The sequence below is a fragment of the Antedon bifida genome, chromosome 1 (assembly GCF_963402885.1).
Source record: "Antedon bifida chromosome 1, ecAntBifi1.1, whole genome shotgun sequence".
NCBI classification, from domain to species: Eukaryota; Metazoa; Echinodermata; class Crinoidea; order Comatulida; family Antedonidae; genus Antedon; species Antedon bifida.
This window is the reverse complement of record NC_136226.1, coordinates 5,278,248-5,298,187: the sequence shown is the minus strand read 5'-3', so window position 1 is coordinate 5,298,187 and position 19,940 is coordinate 5,278,248. Positions and strand designations below refer to the sequence as shown.

General features: G+C 33.3%; 1 protein-coding gene across 3 annotated transcripts in view; it reads right to left on the bottom strand.

The window, feature by feature from the left end:
• Nucleotides 1–948: 948 nt before the first annotated feature.
• LOC144852710 (uncharacterized) overlaps nucleotides 949–19,940 on the bottom strand; it is a 36,074-nt gene continuing 17,082 nt past the window's right edge. The window contains exons 2-7 of one of the 3 annotated variants that reach the window (XM_078710672.1): nucleotides 15,724–15,773; nucleotides 7,102–7,213; nucleotides 4,807–4,883; nucleotides 3,474–3,588; nucleotides 2,766–2,889; nucleotides 949–2,091 (exon numbers count right to left, since the gene is read on the bottom strand). In XM_078710672.1, coding sequence (XP_078566798.1) covers nucleotides 2,025–2,091; nucleotides 2,766–2,889; nucleotides 3,474–3,588; nucleotides 4,807–4,883; nucleotides 7,102–7,213; nucleotides 15,724–15,768 — 540 coding nt within the window. In that variant the 5' untranslated portion in view covers nucleotides 15,769–15,773 and the 3' untranslated portion in view covers nucleotides 949–2,024. Of the gene's footprint in view, nucleotides 2,092–2,765; nucleotides 2,890–3,473; nucleotides 3,589–4,806; nucleotides 4,884–7,101; nucleotides 7,214–15,723; nucleotides 15,977–19,940 lie in introns of those variants that run through there. The other 2 variants (XM_078710666.1, XM_078710680.1) reach the window with 2 other exon arrangements.

Here is a 19,940-nt window from a genome sequence, read left to right as displayed (position 1 = left end):
CCGAAAGTAGAGATGTGTAGGTGCATCACATATCATTGATCATATTCCGACGGAAGTTCATATATTAGTACTATGCCATTGTCCACGTACCGTACGTACACTGTATCGAACAGGATTTGGCAGGCCGACAGACAGACAGACTGACTAACTGACCAAACAACAAAAATAAAGTGAATGTAACTTGTACAATATAAGTATAGTTTCATTACGCAACTTCAATTCTAGAAGAGGAGGTTATTATGTGGTTAGAATGTATGTCAGTGGTAGGCGTATCTTATATAAGTGACTAAAGGAAGATCGAAGATTTATATATGACTTAAGTGGGCTATTATATACCTTATTGGGGCTTGCTGTGAACCACTTTACCCTTGTAAGGCGGACGTTACACCAACGCCTGTACACACGAAGTCAGAAACAGACGCTGATTGGTAGAACGTGTGTACACACGCGCGAAATATAGGCCCTACTATAAAACTCAAACTTTGTGTGACAAAAAAAAATGATGTGCCTTTATATGGACATGATGATGTCATATCACTACTATATGTGGGCATATCACTACCATATTTGGGCACATCACACTTTTTGTAAAACTAGTTTGATAGTGTAGACAGAGCTTAATACTAATTCGTTTGTAAACAGTCTACACTAGAAAACTTTATCTGACTTTTGTTACGAGTTTGCGATGTATATAGACTAGGCTTAACCAGGCAGAATGTGCCGTTTAACAAGTCATTTGTGGGAAAACGGACAATAAATTAAAATATTTTCCTCTTCAAACCAAATTAAAAATACTGCATAATGTTTTTCTGTTTTTGGTCCTTTTGGTGTTTTGTCAATTTTTAAGTTTAAATTCACCGTGCGACTTCAAAGCATTTTAGGCCACAAATGTTTGGAGATTTAGAACGATGGCATTTCGACCGTTATAGGTATATGATAATTATACGATATTACTATTGCAGTTCTATCAATAAATTTATTTCAAATTTAATCTAACAAAGTTTACAAATAAATAACAAAGTCAACTTTAATAATTACAGAAATACACAAGCGTTGACAACGCGTTAACAGTGCGTCAACAACACGTTAACAATGCGCCAACAATGCGTTAACAATGCTCGACTATTATACAATATGCGCACATAAATAACAACCTCATATTACTCTCTTCTTACTTTCATTTTTCCTGTAACAATAATAAATAATCCACACAGAAATATGAGAATTAAATTATGATAAACAAATATCAAACATATGACTTAATTTGTGTGTGCGAACTCATATTCCACGCGGCGCTTCCAGTCCAGCAAACACAATGTCTCGTTAAGCTCTGTCTACACTATCAAACTTTATGTAACAAAAAACAAATGCGATGTACCCATAAATAGACATGATGACGTCATATCACTACCATATTTGGGCACATCACACTTTTTTTCTGTAAAACTAGTTTGATAGTGTAGACAGTGCTTTAGTTCTTTACAACATAAATAAATAATTTTCAAACACATTGCTACTTAATACATTGATAACATACAGTGTCCTTTTGTCTCTCTACTACTACAAGACAACAAATTGAGATGATAATTTGTAGAGCGCCATCATATCTCATAATAATGCACTTATAAACATACTTCCACAAAAAGCTAAGACTTTAAAGGGCAAGTCCGGGTTTAAAATTGTTTTCATTTGCATCAACTGCATTCATAATAAACCCACTTGTTTTTCGTTTCAGTGAAAAGCGGCGTTGTAAAATAATCACAACAATTGTTACCACAGATTAAAATTTTAAAGTTTTTAAACCGGAAGATTTAACTATTTAAAGTCTCGAATGTAGTATGACATAAAAACTCTACAGATATGAATTTTAAATCCATAATTGTTATAGATAAATCAATCTAGTATACAGAATCTCAATTGAACAATTTATTCTACTGATCCATACTTCCACGTATAGAGATTAGATACCACATGTTATATCGTAATTTTGAAAGATAAAGATTTAAGATAAAAAATGTATCGTATTAATAAGAAGAATAATCGCTTGGAGAAAGATGCATACAGCGAGGTCCCTCGAAACCAGTTTTGCAGCTATATAAAATACAATAGAATAGATTATTATTATATAAATAAAAACATACAAAAGAAGGTTAGGGGAAAGCATTTATAATTGGAACATTGAGTTAAGCCTTATCTACACCGTAATATCAAACTTTGTGACTAAAATTGTGACGTGCTCATGATGATGTTATATCACTACCACATTTGGGAATATCACTACCATATTTGGGCACATTACACTTTTTTTGTCAAACTAGTTTGATAGTGTAGAAAGAGCTTTAGAGCCAAAAATAGATAATTAAATCATATTCATAATCATATATTATTATTCGTATATCATCATCATCATCGTCGTCATCATCGTCGTCATCATCGTCTTGTAATTATAACAACCATTAAACAGCCGATTCTCGGCACTGTATCTATTTCCGAAGTATCATAGGAATATTTGGTAATACAACATCACATGTGTTTCACATGTATCTAGAGTAACCTAACCCTTACATGATACAGGCACCACATATGATGCTGTATTACCAAATATTCCTATGATACTTCGGAAATAGATATTATATGGAGATACAGCACTGGGAATTAAAACAAAATTATCAACACCATTATTAATCCCTTGTCACCATCTTGTCATCATCACTCATCACTATCTGCGTCATCAACATTATTCAGTATTTCAAATACTAACTTACAGGCAGAAACGTTTTTTAGGATTGTCGATGTAAAAACAGTTTCCTCCATTCCAACAATAATTGTTACTATTAGGATGACAAGGTATCTCGTAACTCTTCTTTTTTTCAATTATTGATAGATCCCCTTCAAAATAAAAAAACACAAAAACTTCAATTCAAATTCGTCTTTGTAGTTCATTTTTTAGCTAACGGCATACGATAGTGTCAATTATTTTATTTTACATGTTGGACCATGGATTAATGAATCCATGGTTGGACCAAAGATCTTATAGCCAATCTATATATAAACTCTTTGGGTTGGAATGATAAAGTTTACTCTAGCGCCCTCCGCTTTATTGGCCACCTGGTTTGACGATATCATAGACATAACTCATTTATAGACCAGTAAACGTCTCGTACTGTAGTTAGTAATAGCAAGGAAGCAATACACCTTCCTGGTAATAGTAGTTAGGAAATTGTTTTAAAGACACTATTAAAAATAGAAGATTAATATCGTAAAAATAGGAAGGAGGAAAGTGTACGCAATTGTACTCTTAAGCTCTGTCTACACTATAAAACTTTATGTGACAAAAAATGTGATGTGCCCATATATGGACATGATGATGTCATATGACTACCATATTTGGGCACTTCACACTTTTTTTTGTCAAACTAGTTTTATAGTGTAGACAGTGCTTTAGCTATATCGAAACAAAAACTGAGTCTTACTAGTTTTTGATGCTTGTTGCATTCTTTTCCTTCTAGCTAATGTAGACACAAACTGTTCTTTTTCGCAGTTATGTTCATCTATACCAGAGTCACAATGGCGCCTTCCATCACAAATCTTACAAGTAAAAATAAATAAAATGTATACCAACGGCAAATAAATATATTGACTAAACCTCCCAATTCATACAAAACGTCATTGACATTTTGTAGGAAAAGCAGTACAGGATAGCAAATCAACGGACAAATTTTGAATGCCAACGTTTGTGAATAAACTTAGGCGTAAGGTAAGCAAAGTAGTGGAAGGGGAATCTGCAGTGTTCTGTCTTCTCAGAACTCGATGTATTTCCAAGTCAATAGTGTTAAGCTGGCATGATTATGTGCAAAAATTATCAGTATGTTTACAATCATAGCTAATGCACTTTGTAATTAATAACCAAGTAATCAACCTGATGGTCAAAAACACATCACATAAGCAACGCATTAAACTGGGATTTTGTTCCCGTGGGGAATGTATAGACTTTAGATATTATCACAGTTGTTTTATTGGCATTTTATATAAGCCCAAGTAATCAGAATTGTAATAATTGTATACGTTTTATTGTAAATGGAAGCCCAATCATGGACACCGAGAGGCAGGAAGACTAATGATGTCACCCAGTTGGAAAATGACACAGATCTCACAATGGAAGAGCTAAGGCAGACGATGGCAGACGGGCACACGTGGAGAGCTTTGATCAAGGGTTCGGGCGCGCCCGATTGATTGATTTGATTGTAAATGGGATAATGGGTAATGAATAGTATAGCAAAGTACATTGATAGTGTGTTAAAATAGGATAGGAAAACATTAAATATTTATCGTCAAAACACAACGAAGGAGAGGTGTAGCAATATGTGACCTGTAGGCACCCTGACTAGTAATCCTAGGGAGCGATGTTATTTTTCGTACATAAGTTGGGGACCCCTTAAGTGAAAGATAGCCAAACTACTTCATAAATAACTAAACCTAACCTTCTAAATAATCTCTCTCTCTCCCTATAAAGTAAAAAGAAGTTGCTCATGGTATTCTACCCCCATACATCGACATATAAAGTTCATAGTCTAATTCACTCGACTACACGACGGCTCGATATGAAGAGTTGGCATGAGTGAATTGTAGTTAGCTTAATTCTTACGTCACACATATGACTAATGGATATTCATTTATTTTGTGACGTTTCATGAGGGGTCCCCAACTTATGTACGAAAAGAAATATCGCGTCCAGGAAGTTGTAAAACATTGTACAACTCCCTGCTAGGCCTAACTACAATCTAATAAATTCCCCTAAGTTCTCACCTGAACGGTTTCAACACACGTCGGTTGTCCGTCTATTTCACAAGATAATGCACCATCCTTTGTTCCAACACTACAAGCTAATTATTAAAAAGACACACTTTAAAAAAAAGTCCATGTAACTTTATATGGAATTATGTAAAAAAAAATGATTTAGTGACATTTCGTGTGTGTATTTCAAAAATTACAAAAAGGCAGACAATTTTAAAAATCCAATTTTTGAATAAAGAATAAACATGACATTTCATTACTTTTAATTTATTTGTTGACCATTCATTGACCTTTGAATCGGTGGCGGTAAGGTTCAGAAACAAAAGAATATGTTGGAAAACAAGTAAGTAACTAACGAAACTAACAGTATTTACAAGCAATATAATAAATCATTGGCAGTACTTTAAAAAAGGACCGTTTCTTAGGTATGCAGCGCTTAAATATTTCATTTTATTTCGTAAATATATCATTCTGCGGTAATTAAAGCCCCATTCCCTACGTTTTTTAGATCTAATTTAAGATCACAAACTATATTTAATGTAAAAATAATACTATATGGTCCTATTGCGATAACTTTTTTCGTCTTTAAACGGTTAAAAATGTGAAAAATAAGTCGATTCTAATAATTATAGCGGCCCGCTATAAATCCCAAAATGCATTGCGCGCGGATTGATATTTTTGTTTTTCACCTGTAATTCGCCCACTTTTCGATCGATCGTGAGGCCAAAACAAATGGAAGACTCCTAACTTTTCAGCGAAAATACCGGGCTTTCCCCAATTTATATCAACGGAGTGTTGCAAAAATAGAAATACAATTAATGCAGCAACTATACAACGTCAGGCTAGGTATATAGCTAGCGTACGATGTTCGTACGTTACCGATGTTTACCAGCTAGGCCTACAAAACTAAGCCTAGCTAGGCTAGGCCTAAGACCGTCCACGAGAGGTCGATCGCCGCGAGCTACTTAGGTAGTGCATTGTTTCTCACTTTTTATCATAATTTACCATAAAACGTACATTTAAGACAAGGAATGACATGGTTTAATGTTTTTAAAGTGATATATATGTATTATTTTCCAAAAAACGTCCAAAATTGCAGGGAAGGGGTCTTTAAGTTTACAATAATAGTCAATATAACAAATGGATTGAAGTGTTACGAGTGATTAAACGAACCTGCCTATGTAGGCCTATGTATAATGAACCAATTATTAACTTTAAACGACGTATAGCCTACCGGGCGATACCCATTAAACATAATTATATGCCTATATATCTAAAATATAAGAACATAACTGGAAACAATCGTTAGCCACAGATCAGCTTAATATAAATAAAATTAATGTGTATGTTCACATAATTTGAATAGTCGAATTTCATTATTTAATTTTCTTGACACGGTCAACTAAACAAAAAAATCGAAGTCGCAGAGTATTTTAATTATAATATATAATATATGACTTAATATAGGCCTAGGCCTCATTTTCACGGTCCCAGAGGTGAATCATATACGTTTTACTGTACAATGTCTTGATTCATGATCATTCCAGATTGGCAAGTAAGCGTATTTAAATCACCTTTCAAACAAACTCTACGTTTTTTTACTAACATATTGATCCACATGACTTAATGATGACATTACCGATGAATGACATATATTTAATATAAAAATTTAGCATAAGAGTGACAGTGTACACAGTATATAAACAAAGTTTGATGGCAAATAAATAATAAGGGTGATCCCGGCGATGAGAGGTTTCACATTTATGTAATTAATAGGCCTAACCAATTTCTGTATTTCAAATAATTGAAGCATGTTATACCTCTACGATATAGGCCCCTACTATTTAGCTTCCTCACAAAATGTTATTTGGAAAATATGAATGAATGAATGAAAAAAATGAAATCGTTTCAATAGGCCTATATTGGGAAAATAAAGTTGAACACAAAAATACAATTTTAACGCATTTAACCACAAAGCGACAGTGATTAATAAGCATGCATTTTAGCATGTTTATTCATGAAAAGGGCGCTATATAAATGTGGTATAATTATTATTATTATTATTATTATCAATTAGAGAAGGATTGTATTGACGTAGTTAACAATAACGTATGATCTTATTATACCAGGCGGCTAATATAGTTAAGTAGAGCAACTGTGTTTTATTAAGAACGTGGGTGGATGAAATTCTCATATATTCGATTCATTTAATTGAAAATGCATTGTTTTTCACAATGCTACAGTGGTTAATAGCGTAAGAAGTGTTACATTGATTATTATCGTGTAAACAAACAAACCAAGTCGTACCTGAACACCATAATTCATCGTCTAAGCAATGCCTATAGCCATCACATACATTTTCAACATCAATTAGTTGACCATCTAGACAACGAAACGTCTGTAGCGGAAGTGGAAAACGCTGTAGAGATACAAATTTAGATAATTAATAATACATTAAGGCTACGTTCACACTGAGCCCGGATAAAGAATAGAACTGTATCTAAATTTCTCCAGTATCGTATGAAAATTATCTAATACACCATCACATGTGTTTAAAATGTATCGCCTAGTTTTATCAAGGCAATCTAACAACAGGATACTGAGCTCTGGAGATCAAAGGGTTTATCTGTGGCTGCGACACGATCAGTTCCACACCCCCTAACACCGCGCGCCGCAGACAATATGTACAGTACAGTTGGTATTTGTCGCAGCCAGACATAAAGATCAAAGAACTGTTACGAGTTTCTATCTTGGCAAGGTGAGCTCAGTGTCCTGTTGTTAGATTGCCTTAGTTTCATAGACCATAATCTAACCCTTAACTTAACCAGGTCCATGACTTAACCTTACAAGATACATACACCAGTATAGGTCTACACCATGAGATGTTGTATTACCGATTTTTCCCTGGACAAATATTGTCGGGTTGAGTTACAGCACTAGAATCGGGTGTAAAAACAATCGTGCAAAATAGCTGTAGTGTCTAATAAAACCATTCACAGTTCACACTAAACTCAAAGGTGAGAGAGTTTTATCCTATCACTGGACCGAATTCGGGCTTAGTGTTACGTTCGGATCAGTAAATAAATATGACGGTAAAAAAGAAGAACAGGTGAAAACCTCTTTCATTAGACTCTCTCTTTTTTCTCCCAATTAACCCACCTCAGTTGTACAGAAAATAAAAAAAACTATAGCATATTGGAAATGTCTTTCAATTATACGATCTTTAAATGTAAATGTATTGTGACAAAGTCGTAACACTATGGCCTTCTAAAGAGAGTGCGTACCTTATTCTAAACACCGTCTTTTCGGTTTTTTGATGTTGTATAATCACATGATCGTTTGTTTAATATTTCTAGACTTTACTGCTGTTTATATTAGAATATTAGACTAGAAAAATAAGTTCTTTGACAAGCCGCGTGCGTACGCAATGATTCCAGAGTTTCAAAAAGTAAAAATAAAAAGGCCTATAAACCTTGGTAGTTCGAAAAAACGAAATAAGGCTAGTACATATAAGGCTTTAGACTTGCCCTAAATCTGTATTTATTGTCTTTTTCAAAATTAATTTTTAAAAATTTCAAGCAGTACGTATGAAACGCCATATGTGCCAAAATATTTATCTGTTTGGCAATATTAAGTCAAAACTCCGTCTGGAACCCAGACTAATAAGGCTTAAACCCTTAAACCATAAATAAAATACCGAAATAAAATAGCGAAATACAATCCGGCATGTAAACACGGTCATAGTCCCGTCTATCAACTAATAAATTAAAACACATAGGCCTAAATTGCCAAAAGTTAGTTCACCATACATTGAAATGAATTTTTTTTATGTGAACATTTTAAAATGTAATGGTATATTAATCACATTAATATAGGCAGATACAATGTAAAACGGTTGTGTACAATAACCGATCCATCCTAGTCTAAATTAGGGAAAGTGAATTTCATTCTTCCCTGGTTTAAATAAATATCATCTTCGTTCGTACCGTAGGACAATGCAATCAACATCTGAATAATGGTATAATTAATATTCCGAATTAATAAATAATCCAAAATAATATGGAAACTAATTTATATTTTATTAGAATGTATGATATAGTCTAAATATAATTGAAAGCTAATTCATCCATGCTCAAGTTAAACATTAACAAGTAAACAAAAAATAACGTGAGGAACCTTAAATAATTAGCAGATACACCCGCGTGCTAATATTTTTGGATACCTGCCCACACAGTTTATTGAAAAGTACAGGCGAACTTGTCACATTATAGCTCAAAATAATGTAATAACACTGTGGTGATGTTTCATTGAATAATTACTATCGGTTTAAATCAATTGTGTATCACTGTCTGTGGTCTGTATTGCGTGAGTGGTTTCATGCTGGACAATCCCGGATTTACAAGGGGAACGCAACCCGTGTGGAAACTGACCGATAAACATGGTGGGATAGAGTTGGTAGGCCTACGGTTGTTCGTTATTTTTTTGCTGCACGCTCCATTTCAAGATCAGAATTGTAGACTTAAATTAATGAGTACTAGAAAGGGTCAAGACATACTTAAAATTGTGTGAATTAGGACCTTGTCAGAAGTAGTCACAAATTACACGAAGGATCAATAGACAGTCGAGATTATACTAACATGAACATTAACATTGTGTGGATTATGACCCTATCAGAAGTCGTCAGAAACTTCACAAAGGATCAATAGACAGTCCTCATTATACTAATAGGCAGGTGTATGAACATTCAAATTGTGTGAATTAGGACTTTGTCAGAAGTTGCCACAAACCTCACGAAGGATCAATAGGCAGTCGACATTATACTAATTAGTCCTACTAACATTTAAATTGTGTGTGAATTAGGACCTAGAAGGCAAGTCGTCATAAACCTCACAAAGGATCAGTAGACAGTCAACATAGGCCTACTAATATGAACATTCAAATTGTGTGAATTGAGACCTTGTTAAATGTCACTACAAACATCACAAAGGATCAATAGACAGTCGACATTATACTGATATGAACATTCTAATTTCCACGAATTAGGACCCTGTCAAAGGTTACCACAAACTTTAAAGGATCAACAGACAGTACGAAGATACAGTACCATTAGGCCTATACTAACTGCAATATGAATATTCAACGTGTGTTAAAGTTGTTAAATGTCAGATCTAAATATACAGGTGATTGTGACGACGTTTGCTTGAAATTGGATGGATCTTTATTAACGTGTGATGTTAAATAAACAGCAAGTGAAGATTTACAACAAATGTCATCACCAAGGCATCACTTAAACAGATTATATTAATAAACTTGTACGTTACGTAAACATATCCGACTTCTATTCTATATCGTAATTGGCTTTTTATGGTACACGTTATCTTTACAAATTTAGTATAGTACAAAATAAACACATATTATTTTAATAAATACAATCTCCATAAAATGTACATTTTTGTAAGACTGTTTAATTTAAAACTCCCCGAGTTTGAATATATACATTAGTTGTTCTGTTCACACTAAAGCTACGTTCACACTAAGCTTGGATTTCAGATCTGGATAAAACAAATCGTGAAGAATGGATGTAGTTTTAAAGAATAGAACCGTTCATACTAACGCATTCCGTACAAAATGTATAGGCCTACGTAACGTAATTTTCTCCGGTCATCGGACCGAATTCGGGCTCAGCGTGAACGTAGCTTTAACGCCATTCTGATTATAGATACCACTGTCAGATCGATTAAAGCTAGCCAAAGGGAGTGGAAAACCCTATTAACCTGTAGATGAACCTAGCTTGAAATTAGTTTTCGTTAAAACAGAGTCTTCAAAAATCAGGACCTAACACCAAAATTCAATACATTGGAAATACCAACAATCAAAGATTTTTAGCTTTATATGATAGTGTTTGATGACAAGTTGATGAGCTTCAAAACGTCTGAAGTCGGCGGACGATCCATTTGCACCATAGTCACAGATCCTCACCTCAAAGCCCATAATAACCACTGTATATTATTATAGCTTTCCTTCATTGGCACTTTGATTCATTGGTAAGATGCAATATCGATAAACACTACCATTTTTACTGACCCGAATTTGGGGATATGAGGATATTGAACTAAGAAATAAATGACTCTGTTCCAAGGGGGTTATACTCACAAACAATTGCAATAAACATAAATTGACATGAACAACCAAAGAAACAATCAAACAGTCTCGACATGGGTCGAAGGTAAGAATAATACAGACTGGACACTAATATATTTGATGAATTTTCTGTACATTTAAATCTCACAATAAAGTTCAAAAAGCGGAGGTGGGGTCACATGAATGTAAACGACTTATGTATCAGCGTATTTATATTTAAAATGGCCCCTTGATCATGAAAATAATAAAAATTAGCATAGTTACGTAAAACTATCAGAAAAGCTTAATTATGCATTGCATTTATTGCGATGAACTAATTACAGTATTAGGTAAAAAGTGTATTTTTTTCAAACACCCATTCTAAAAATAATTAATTTTACAATTGGCTTGCTGCATCGTTGATGATGCAATGTGAAACATAACAGTTTAATATGTTGTTTTAACGTGTACTGTGCTCGATATTGCATATTAATAATATATAATTTACGATCCCCTTTTAAAAATAGACTTTTTACGTCCGTGTACTTTCGATATTCAGGCCGCGATTTAGACTTAGGATTTCGACATAATTCAGCTCATATACAAGAACCCAGCATGCTTAAAACGTCTATTAATTAGAATCAGAAAAACATATCAAAGATAAAACCATCATAGACTGGGTAAGACATGGTGGGCAATCCCTCCAGCCTTGGTTGACACTGCTGCCCGGGTGGTTAAATGGTAGATAATGGCGGCGACGTGAATCGTTTTCATTACCAGACCAGCACGCAGCGCAGTCGCTTATATTTTTTAACAACCGCTACCCTGCCGCGCGGTTAAGTGCTCAGCTATATAATTTGCTATGTACTTGCTTCAACTTGATGAATCATTTTGGACGTTTTCATAACGATCATGGTATTTAAACAGTGCAGTCTGTGACTTCTAAAGATCAGACTGATGGAGATGTCCACATTTCCATTTTGTCTCGCCGTTGTTATGTGGCATGTAAAACAATGCGTTTAAACTATACGTGGGAATAAATGTTATCCTAACCTAAAGAATACATCAACGTCCATGAACACGTCCCATGCTTTATTTTGAATACACCAACGTCAATGAACACGTCCCATGCTTTATTTTTATATTTTAAAATCAGAAATATTATTTGTGGTTTAATAATAGTTATAGACGCCTGGAGCATCCCATATTTTACATTTTTATTTCGAATGAGGGGATCTTCTCCAAAAAACTTTGGGATTGACATTCATTTTCTATCAATCCTTCTAACTTTTTATTTGACAAGGTATTAAAAAAAAGTTTGATAGTATATGTTTTGTATTTTATTTTATTTTCAATCTTTCTACATAACAAAAAAGAAACATATAAGTATAACAGGGGAGTAGCGAAAAAGCAAAAGTAATAAAACTGTCATCTTGTGATGTGCTTGACCAGCCCCTGTCAACTAGGACGATACAATAAAACCGACATTAAACAAATTTAGAAAAATACATAGAAAAATATGCTATAATAAAATGTTAATAAAAGTGTTTTAAAAATACAATTTCTGTCTGAACATTCTGATTGTATAAAAGTTAAAAATTCTGATTGTATAAAAGTTAAAAATTCTGATTGTATAAAAGTTAAAAATTCAGAGTAGGTACAATCTAAAAAAATCATGTACATTTGCAAAACTTTTGGTTTATGAAAATATGGAAAGTTAAAAATCTATAAACTGTTGCTTTAAAAATCTATAAAATGTTGCTTTTATGTTAAAATGTTGTATAATCCACTTAGTCTAATCCATCAAGTGTTCTTTTACTGTTGTTAGGCCTACAGTATATTGGTTGGGATGTTGAATAGATAAAAGTGTCTATATTTTGTGTGTTAAATTGTGTGTGGAGACCACAAATAAATATCGAAAACGTTTTCTAATTTTGTTCTGTAAGAACAACAACAATAAGATGATATATAATTAATAGTATATTATATATCTCATTAATCTGAAACAGTTTTCTACAATTTACGATTGCACTTTCTCAACAAAATTTGATCTGTTAATAAAAAGTACATTTTATTACCCTGATCATACAAAACCTGCTTTCAAAGACACAGAATTACTTGAAAAGATAATTGTTTTGAGAAAAGTATTATTTAAGATAAGATGAAGCAAAAGAGAAATTAATGAGAAATAAGCGGGCGAGTTTGATATTGCTTGTTGGACGCTGGTATATTTTAAAAGTGGATGGGGAGTACAGTTGAATGTGTATTAGTTGTTGTTAGTTACGGCAAAGATCACAAAAGGTTAACTTTTGAAGTTTTTCTATTTTTATATCTGCAATTTTTAATATAATTTTTGACTGCAAGCTCTTGTAATTTGGAGATAATAAAATTATCTTATGACTTAGGCCTATGTCTTATATCTTATTTTTGCCGAGAGCCAGTGAAAATAAGTTTTGCAACACTCTGAACTAGGGCTACAATCCTACTTTAACTCCTAAGTCACTCATTTCAACCTTTTTTTGTAGGGATGACACTTCCCCCAGGTTTTATTATTTATTGTATGGATATACACAACCTACGTCATTGGTAGTTCTGTGTTTATTCTTGTCGGTCGTTTGTATGCAAATTGAAAAAAAGTAGGATACATCATGATTGCTGTTCAAGAGATCGATTTTACAACCTGAAATAACCCTTGTATTGGTCTGAACAAAATGCGGGGATTCTTACCGTACTGAACCACATCTCAGGGCTTACACAACCTGCGAACGTTTCGCCAGTATCAGTGACGTCACTCAGAAAAAGAAAGTTTTCCGCCTAAGTAGGCCTACATCTTGTGTGTTGATACTGGCGAAATGTTCGCTAGTGAACACTTTTGAAAAAGCGACGGAAATTTTCACATGCTGGATTTGGAGCCAGTATAAACAAACGACTGGAAGTACTGTTTATTATCTTTTTGAAAAAGCAAAATTAAACAAGACCTTTCTCAGACGGTCTCTATATTCAGGACAATAAATGGGTACTTAATTTTGGATACGTGAAACGTCTTATCATTTAATTACAATGAATAGTTTTGTTTAAAGCTTTGACAAATATTGAAAGCTATATTTATTTTCTAAGCCCAATTAAACTGAAAAGGGGAATTTTTTTTAAAACTAACCAATACAGAAGCTGGATGCTTAACTGAATACTGTTCCCTGACAATTGGAAGGTTGGAATCCGCGTAGGCTAATGCCCGGGTAACCTGTTCCCAACGAAAAGGGGAGAGGCTCTCACAACAGAGTAAAGATTGTTCCCAAATAGAGGGGGTTGCGGCCTTCGCAATAGGGGTGTACATTAGTTAAACACATGGCTACCTTGATGTTCAAATCTGCCCTACGTCTAGGTCATGACCCGGGGTATGTATGCCACAAAATAGGTCAAATGTTCAAATTTGGCAATTGCAAATAATACAAGCCACATTTTGACCAGTCAAGACACATGCTCTTTGCCTTTGGCAATTTTGTCTCTGTTTCCACAACTCGGAATTTGTCTTGGTTAACAATTACGCCAAAAGTAAAACAATACATAAAGTTCTCGGGGCATACGACAAAAGGGAACGGTGGCGACATATTAATTTTAGATTTTATCTGAAAAGCAATAACTTATTATACAAATTGCTCAAATTTATTGGTGTTTATGTAGTAAGATTGTGGGAAGATAGGCATGCAAACAAAATACAGGCAACTGTTCGACTTATTACAAGATCACGTGTTATTTGTCAGGACTTATATTTACAAGCAAAAGGAATGTATTTAAAATTCCGTCTCTTTCTTAAACGTGTTGTAGGCCTACTGTATGTTGTTAATGTTAATTGAAATATTTCTGTTATTTGTAAAAGCTAGTAGTAGATTCTTTAACAAATATTATATAAAAAAACAACAAATATATACAATAAATATTATAACTTAGCAATACAATTTACAGTTTTCATTCAGTTGTTATATAATATAAATGGTGGACATTTTTTTTTTAGAAAAGCCATATTTTCTTCAATATTATTATTTTTGTATTTTTGCGCTATTGTATTTTGTTATACGGTGTTATGAACTAATCATTGTCCGTTGGAAAAAATAACATGCAAATAATAATGTTTGTGTGTAGACCTATAATTGCAAAATTAATTATCAAAAACACTCAAATGTGTTGAAGATGATAAGGGGCGAACATTGTCAGACACGCACGTGCACCAAAGCGTGACCGTTGTATCCTACACGTAGGCTCTTCGTCTCGTATCGTAATCGATTTTGATAGAAAGGGCAATCAATACCTAGTTGATTTGCCATACATCTATATATAGATTTGATCAATTTAGAAAAGTATACACATTTTTTTGTAAGTGCAATTAAATAATAAAAAAAAAAGTTTAATTATCTTCCATGACAGATATATCACCAAGAAATACAAAATTATCATTTTTTTCATCATATGTTTCACAATAGATTATAGAAAATTCTTAAGAATCTATCTTTTTTGACAAGTATTAGAATATATTGCAGATTACATAGGATTAATATCAATATAAAAACCTACAAAAATAAATCCTGCCTTAATGATGGCATGAAAAGTTTATTGAGATGGTTAAGATGATCAATTGTGTATTGAACTAATGCATATTAAGTTAGTTTCAAATATGGATGGCTGGAGGTAGATATAAAACAGCTGTAAAGTGGTTTTAATGTACAAATTGTCTCAATAGAAAATATTGCTGTAACAAAGTGTATCAAGAATTTAACACTGCAGTACTATAATATGATAATATGTAGCACTTACCTGTAGAATCAAATCCGAGCCTCCATTTCGCCATGGTATTCGCATGCACTCTGTAATATGACAAAATATTAACGATAGAAGACATGGAACATAAAAATATGCATAACTGTAGTCCATTGCGATTGTTCTAACGCGTTACACAACTCGATGTGACGAAAGCTTACGACGCGCAAGCTTGAAGTTATGCTCTTAAGGGTCTCCTCACCGCTTAATATAATATGACGAGTAATCACTGTTTACACACTTTTGAAAACCAGCCGTGGGCTCATACCAAGAATAAATCAAATGCAAATCATGAAAGATGAAGTAACAGAAAAATGAGAGAAAATTACACAATCTAAGTAGGCGTGGTTCTCAATAGTGGCGTACTTAATTATTATTCATAAGATATTTACCCAATCAGCGGACAGAGAATAACCGGAAATACAATACTTGTAGTAAATAACTTTTTAGTTGGCAGTCAAAATCGTCTGAAGGCGTAAGATCTATAAATCTTGCATAACTAGTCAATCATTTTATGTTGGGGTTGGAACTTGATTTAAACTATACCACCATTACATAAATAAAAAAATTCAGCTACAGTTAGCTACGAAGAAGGTGGAATTGACGGGGAATAACCGTGAGCTTTTAATATATATTGAATACTGTTACTTAGAAAAGTGGGAAAACCATTTAAAGTGTATCATCTCATATCAAGGCCTAACAATCTACACACCAACATTTGAATGTATAAATACAAATACAATATACAAATCTAGACGCCAATTCATTAAAATTGTTACCGGTACTATTGTGCGAGGGCGAACCAAGATAACGTATTTTTATTTACCTTAAGTGACGTTTGGTCGACAACCTGCAGATTTCTTAAATCTATAATACTATAATACATGAATTGGTTTATTAGCATTTGTGATGCTGTATGCCTACATAAAAGTAAACATTTATTTTCTCGTCAAGAGTGAAATAAATAAAAAATGTTTTTTTTAAATATAACGTAATCACAGGCTGGAGTGAAAAAATATTTGATTAATATGGTAAATGGAAAGACCTTTAACTTAGATTTAACCCGTATTTTGAAAGTTCTTAAAAAACAACCGTCATCGCAGATTCTAATTGAAAAGTCAATGACCGAGTGGTGAGTAAATAGAACAAAAATTACTAACGAATACAGCGCCGCACCCTCATTGTCAAACAGTAACCGGCTATAAATAGAACAAATTATCTTTATTTTCACGAGTAATTCCATTGATAATTCGCTTTAAAGCAAGAACGTGTAGATTATAATCAATATTACGTATGTTTACTCAATTTATTTCATTCCATTACTTTAACGACGAATTATGTCATCATTCGAGCTTAGAGAAATCAATGTGATAAGGATGACGTCCAAGGGGAAACATTATAGGCCTACACACACACACCACCCACACCCCCATAACATAAAATATAATATCGCATTATGTATGCATGCTAAAATCAACTTGCATATATTAAGTTTATTATTTATTGACAAAACGGCTGCATAATATAAACAAAATAGCAAATAAGATTTAACGCCGTGTATTTTATTGTAAAGAATTCTTTGTAATATTATTTTATAAATTTTAATATTTTGTTCATAAAAGTGTACAATTTTTATTTTTTTCTTAGCAATTATTGCTAATTATTGCCTCATTTAAATACAACCTGTGTTATTGGTATATAAGTACTCTCGGCGTTGATTTCTGTCTGATGATGAGAATAGTACTCTCGAAACATGTCACGGTATTTTAAGGCAGTTTGCCTATTCATCAAATGCCTCACAATTTTGATTTTAACTTAAAAGTTTGATGGTATCATGATTTCTCTAATGTATTAACTGTAAGAAATGACGGGAAAAAAGTCCCCTTTCACAAAATAAATCAAAATAACCGGAACTTTCTGCATTAGTTTTCTGTTAAATTTTCCTTATATTAAACTCTTCTTTAAATTTTGTTTCTACATCATTTGAAATAATATTTTGACGTTTGGAAAAAAAAAATACATGTGATCTTGCAAAAACTGTTGCCAAAAGGCAAGTATCTTTAAATAACCGTTTCGTTCTTAAAATAGCATAAACTAAACTAAACACAGTAACAGGTGATTTGGGAGTACAATGCACAATTTAAACACTAACATAATGTTCTGATATTTCAGCCAAATTTCTTAATCATCAACATATTAAATCAATATTTAGGTAGGCTGTGCACAAGAAATATCCATAACAGTCACAAGTCTATATACGTTTGTTTTCATTAATTAGCCGCTAAACTCGACATTATAATTGGGTTTTGTTAACCTACCCAGGCGATATACTATTTATATATGAAGCAGCACTGATCCAGTTAAACCGAAATTGCTGGGTCTCAACTGGGCTCGTGTGAGGAGATCAATTTGCTTCGCTGTTTGAGTCTAGAGGTTCTATTGTTTGGACTCAATTAAGTTCGGTAAATACAATTAATTGTAATAGCATAATTATTAAATAAACTTAAGAATGACTGTAGCCTTCTTACACAGGAGTGATTCAAGACGATGCACGCGCTAAGGAGGACTCTGACCGGCATGAATGACCAGTGTCATGGTTGACAACATCAATTTATAAGGCCTACCACACCCTACTATACCTTTGGATTTAGAACTTAATTCGGAGATAAATACAACATGATTTATTTATCTGTCTAATTCGTTAGCACACGTCTGCTACTGTAAATCATAGAATCAGACGAGCAAGTTATCTACGTATTAATGGAGAAAAGAATGGTATATTCTAATAATAGCTCCCATCCTCCATTACGTGCTATAGATTGAAACCTGGTCATTTGTTTGTTCACAAACCCGGATTATATAAAGTAAACCCTATCGACGCAACACAAATAATGGTAAACAAATAAAACTAACCAGTACCACGGTTGATGAATTTATGAAAGTATTAAAATAAGGATTTAGAGCTTGTGGTGAGGTAAACAAAATTCTTACCTTTCCATAGAACAAGATTTTAATTTCATCGAACACGGATATATTGGACAATTTTCCGTAGTAGGCCTAACCACACCAACGTAATACGTTTTTGTAAAAACCATCAAAATTATTTAAAAGATACTTTCTGTCGGCGATATATTTTACCGATATCATTATCATTATTTACTTTCAACTTTATTCACATCATACAAACAGTACAATATTTGAAAAGGAGCCAAAAAATAGCTTTCGCTAATCGAGGATTGACTCCTGTCACAAAAAATTAATTAGTCAAAATGCATAAATTTTGATCTAACAACAATAATTCAATAAGAAAGAAACAACAATTATATAAAAGAAATAAAGTAAACATCTACACTATATAAAACAATGATAGAAATAATAATCAATGCTTATAATAATTAGGCCTATGATCAATATGCCTATTTCTCTATGTTTTAGAAATTTTTTTTTTCACAGACCAATGTTTGACAGATAACCCGGTACTCTAATGTTTATATCTCAATGAAATATCTATGATCTAGATAATTAGTTTGAAAGAGAAATATCTCCTTGGGCGTTTGTCTTAGAAACCAAACGAATAATGAGTGTACATTGGTTGATGCATCGTTATTCATTATTACTTTGTAATGATGTAATCATTCATCATGCACTACAAAATGACACATTGTAAATGTTATAATCAACTTTATCTCATGTTATTAAGACAAGTCGATAACATCAGTGATGTATGTATGCCGGATGGAGTTTTTTCTGGTGACTTTGTGTCTAGCCAATAGGTAACGTAAGGGTTTGAGTTGTTGTGTTGGTGGAACAACCATGGACAAATTAAATTGAACAGAAAAAAACAAAAAGTGTATTTCACTCGGTGGTCTGGTTTAGATGGGCAAAATAACGGCATGGAATCAAGCCGCATGTTAAAGGTTCTTCGGTGGTCCGAACATAACTACCTTGGAAAACTACGTAGGCCAAATACAAAGCCAGGCGAAAATAAAAAGGTGATGTGTGTAAGGTACAACCTCACCCTGGTTGGGGTTGATACTTTTAAAGTTTTAAAGAAATGTCACTCTGTGTGTGATAAGTTGATGAGCTGAAGGTAGGCCTAAAAATTGGAAAAAAGTGCCACATTGTGTGACCAGATCACAACGAAATGTTAATGTGCGTGGGTTCACACTGCTTGAGAGCCAATAAAGGGTAAAACACTGAAAAATTCCACTCTA